The 5,000-nt window shown below is 34.9% G+C and overlaps 1 protein-coding gene across 1 annotated transcript in view; it reads left to right on the top strand.

Annotated features, from left to right (window-relative positions):
• The window catches only part of LOC145483329 (uncharacterized), a 13,824-nt gene that overhangs the window by 3,817 nt on the left and 5,007 nt on the right, over positions 1 to 5,000 (top strand). The window contains exons 3-4 of the mRNA XM_081461857.1: positions 194 to 269; positions 865 to 5,000. The exon at positions 865 to 5,000 is cut by the window's right edge and continues 5,007 nt beyond it. Coding sequence (XP_081317983.1) covers positions 194 to 269; positions 865 to 1,238 — 450 coding nt within the window. The 3' untranslated portion in view covers positions 1,239 to 5,000. The remainder of the gene's footprint in view (positions 1 to 193; positions 270 to 864) is intronic.

The raw sequence follows: 5,000 nt of genomic DNA, 5'->3' as shown, positions 1-5,000 counted from the left end.
GATTTTAAGTTTCTCATTTCAAGCTTATTTATTCCTGGGTCAATATTATTCCTTGGAATGATTCAGAATTTCTCACTAGAACATAGCTTAGTTAAATTTTTGCCTAAAAAACTTGAGTCACACTGGAAAATTTATGGAATTGATCTGCATTACATGTATGTTCTGAAAAAAGAAACAAAAATTTTCTTTTCAGGTGATAAGAAGAAAAAGCAAATCCTATTTCAAGTTCTTTTTTCACTGTGCATGTGATGGCACTGTCCAAGAAGAAAGTATGTACTTTATACTGTACTGTAAATATTTTGGATGCTTAAAATTTCAGGCACTCACAAATTTCAGGTGGTTATATTTCTGGACATTTTTTTGTCTGAAATTAATGTTGTCTGAAATTTTTTGCAGGTAATGTATATGCAAACTATTTAAATTTTATGTTGTCATAATAAGGAGAGTAATGAGCAGAGAAGAGTCTTCATTTCATTGAGATGTCCCCCAGTTCAGAGGACTTTACGTTTCTCATTTCAAGCTTATTTATTCCTGGGTCAATATAATTATTCCTTGGAATGATTCAAAATGTCTTGCTTCTGGCTTCAGAGTTAATGTCTGGTTCAGAATCATTTATCCCAACAAGGAACATCACTGCCCCTGGTCTCAAGGCTAACATTCTGCTGCAAAAACATCAATTGATTACTTAGGAATTACTTTGTATAGGTGGGGTAGAAATGTTTGGGCAATCCTTTAGGAGGTTGTGAAATTCTTAGGACTCTGAAGCAAAATTTTAAGAGAAAAGAATTATTTGCACATTGTTTTCATGCAAGTTTTGCTAAAGTCATGTACAAAATACTTACTAGTTACATATTGGATTTGCAGGCAAGTTGTTAGAGACAGAGATCACAGGATCAAGGACCGGAGACCCAGGACAGAGGACCCAGGACAGAGGACCCAGGACAGAGGACCCAGGACAGAGGACCCAGGACAGAGGATCCAGGACAGAGGACCCAGGACAGAGGATCCAGGACAGAGGACCCAGGACAGAGGACCCAGGACAGAGGACCCAGGGCAGAGGACCCAGGACAGAGGACCCAGGACAGAGGACCCAGGACAGAGGACCCAGGACAGAGGACCCAGGACAGAGGACCCAGGACAGAGGACCCAGGACAGAGGACCCAGGACAGAGGACCCAGGACAGAGGACCCAGGACTCAGAACAGAGGATTAAGGAGCAAGGATAGGACTGAGGACTGACAACTGGGGATCAAGGAAAGTGGATGAAAGCAAGCCCTGAATGATGAGCTTTTAAAAGTTGAATTATAGATATATTAAGGTATATGAGATATTACCGGCAGCAGAGATGGCACAGTGCACCTTGCCCCGAGGGTTTTTCTCCGGGTACTCCGGTTTCCCTCATTCCTGAAAAACCAGTATTTCTAAATTCCAATTTAACAAAATTGGTGACACATTGCAGTGGGCCAATTGAGATGAAAAATTCTTTGATTACTCAAGGTAAACATTTGTAATACCAATTTATTACTCTCTGTTTATTTCCTAGTTACATGTGCATGTGTGGTTTCGCAGTCTCCTTTGCAGCTGTTATTTTAGTTAATGAGCAAATTGGAAAGAAGCTTTATTTATTTTGTCTTTTTCATAGATCTCTTTTTTAATCATAGGTAAAGGGAAATTCCCCAGTCAATCAATCAATCAATCAGTCAATCAATCAATCAATCAATCAGTCAATCAATCAATCATTTAATCAATCAAAAAATCACTCAATAACTTAAATTAATAGGTAAGATAAAAAGCCCAGGATATGCAGCTAAGGAACTAAAATAGCAATTATCAACCTTTAAATTTATCTAGTTGCAATTTGAAGATCTTTAACATTGTATTCCAATACCACTTTGATGCACATGTAACTAGTACACATGTAAACAGAGTATTGAACTGACCAGTGTGTTGTGTGGGTGTCGCTCATTGGCAAATAAGTGGCTTGCTTTTCACATTTTCCATACAATTCATTATATCAGAGCCAGGAATTATGCCAATAGCAATCATCACTAAAAAATTAACTGAAACTCAATTATGGTTAAATCTGTTTCAATCTGTGATTTAAAAGTTTGGTAATTCCTGTTGTATTTTCATGCTTACAGACATAAAACAAAAAAGAGCCAACATTTTGTTCAAAATTGCCTTGAAAAGTAAATTTTTGCAATTACTATTGTCGAATTCAGAAATGGACAATGAAATTTCAAAAACCCATGCGGAAATAAACCAAAGTATATTTCAATTAGAAATAATTTATGAAATGCTCTTTATCCAAGAAAAGAAAACTAAACTGAACACTCAATCTGACTCAATCAAAGCAAAACTATTTAGTTCTTAATTAATACTCTCTAAATTCCACATTGTAGTGTTTTTAATCAGATGCAACAAGACTTTTACAAGCATTCTTAGTATATAAAAAACTCACAAGAATCTGAGTTTTAGTTTTACAAATTTGAAAATGATGAAGGAGTCATCAAAAGGTCATTCAAAATTATTATCGCAAATTTCTATTCTTAATTGTTTGTCCAAAGCCTCCATTAGTAGAAAATACAGTCAAAACTCATTTATCATTTTATTTATTTTTTACACATGTACAGACATTTTGAGTGCTCATTAAAAATTCTCATTTTTAAATTCTAGGATGCTCTTAAATGCAAAGCTTAAAATATTCCTATTGAGTTCTAAGGACAATTTAATTCAGTTACTAAAAAGAAATTGAAGTTACACTTTTTTGATATATGTAGGCATTTTGGTGTACCACTAAAGAAATCAGACAGTAGGATATGATCATTACAGTAAATTGGATTTTACAGAAGCCACTTATTTGCTCATGAAAACCCAGTTTCTCCTTCTCACAAGATTCCTATTGAGCAGCTTTATGGTGAAATCTGTTTACTTCCATTGGTTTTCCTCGGAAATCTTAATTTGAGTTTGGAGTCGAAAAGCAATGTCTTTTGCCAACATCAACACAAGAAACCTTTTAAGGTTCTCTTCATTTTTGTCTGATTTTGAAAAAATACACATGTATGTTGTACTTAAAATACCGTTGCCAGAATGCTAAGCTATTTGCTTTTCTTGAGAAAATTTTTGCCTGTATTTACTTTAAAAAATAAAATACATTTTTGTAATCCAAATAAACTTGTTTTGGGAAAGTAGTTGCTCAATAGGAAACTTGTATTCAAGAAAATATTTTACTTGTTTTTTTTTGTAGTTTCAATGTGCATCATGCTCTAAAATCATTAGGTAATTCAGTTCTCACTGATCACAATTATTTTCTTTGGGTGAGCAACATTTTCATTTTTGTCACTGAGTTTTTTTGTTCAGATCAATAGCATGATGGTGCTTGAAACTATAGTATTGTTTTTTATCACCTTTGAACAAAGGAAGCTTCCTAAAACTACCCTTTTGTGGTAATGCAAGTAAATTCAATTGGCTGATCAAGAAATTATTAATTGAATGCAATACCAATCTGAAATTTATTCAATTTACCAAAGTGTTTTAGAAAATTGTTATTTATTACTCGATCATTCTTTAAAAAACGGATTTTTTTCTCAAATAATTTCTTTGCCTCCTTTGTTTAAAGGTGCCACAGCAAGCTCATTAGCACATAAGTAAACAATTACTAATTAACTCAGCTAAGAAAACACTACAAATTTTGGTGTCATAAGGTCTTCACATTAGCATTGACACTAACATGTTAAAGATAGGCCAAACATGGGGATAGTCAGAAGAACAGGGGTGTAGAACAAACCCTTCAGATCTAGTGGGCGTTCCTAGTCAGCCTTAATATTGGCATCATAGTACATGTATAATAGAGAGAAAATTAACCCTTATGGTTATTTTCGTAGGGTTTCGATGCAGTAATTTTCAGTAGTTCAAAACCACTTAGGGAATCGGGTTTTTTAATCCTACTTTTCTCCAGAGGCAGATTGAGTATGTCTAAGTATTATTACTATTTAAGTATCAATTCAATAGCAGAACTAGTTAGTTAGGGTAGAAGTTTTTTTAATTCAAGTGAATAGGTTTTTTACTGTGCTAATGAGCTTGTTAGTTTTTTCTTTGTGGATTTGATATTTTCCACTGAACTTAGTATATTTTAGACTATTTTCAGGAACTGAGATGGCCCATACACCCGCACACAACACAAATGGTCAGATTTAAATCTAGCCGATCGATGTCCCTGCAGGGTTGTGGAAACTCTTGCTCTGAGGACGGTGTTTCTGATGTTCCTCTGCAATATTCCAACTGAGAAATCCTGGTGAGTTTATCTGTTCCGCTCATTTTTGATGGAGGCACTTGGACACTTTGATGGTGTGGTCGTTTGCTCTCAAGTGGAGAAGGCATCATGGGGGAAGGTGAGGGTTTGCTTTTCATGTCCTTTTGGCTTTACTTGACAACGTCAGAAAACCACACCTTTATTCCAATTGGCTTGAAAGATGTTTGTTTTCAATCAGTGTTTCTAGAACTTTTTGTTGTTGAGGACGTAAAACAGTAGTGCTTTAGTGTAGGTCATGGGTAGTACATTTCCAGGATGTTGGGGTTAGTTTTGAACAATAAAGGTCACTGATCTGGCTTGACTGGAATTTCACAAGCGACACTAGATTGAGCTGATAGTCATCTGGGATTCTTCTGAAAGAGCTAATCCTCGTTTAGGGTTTTTTTTAAATTAAACAATAATTTTCTTTTCGTTTAAATTCTGAAGATATAAACAAATTAGGTATCGAATAGAAATAAATTAGTCACAATTATCTTAGGAACAGAATTTATTAACACTATCAGTCCATAGTTCAAGGAAAAATTAAGAACATTTACCGCTTTACGTATAAATTAAAATTATCTGGAATTACAACTTTGGCTTTTTTTCCTGTTTAACTCCAGGAATTAGTTAACCTAAAAGAACTCAAAAGCAGTCTCCTGCGCTGGCGTTACTTGAGTTGTCACGCAACACTTCTTCCCGGAGTGTTG

Source organism: Orbicella franksi, chromosome 1 (genome assembly GCF_964199315.1).
Source record: "Orbicella franksi chromosome 1, jaOrbFran1.1, whole genome shotgun sequence".
Lineage (NCBI taxonomy): Eukaryota > Metazoa > Cnidaria > Anthozoa > Scleractinia > Merulinidae > Orbicella > Orbicella franksi.
The sequence above is the reverse complement of the archived record's forward strand: the minus strand, read 5'-3'. Positions and strand labels throughout refer to the sequence as shown.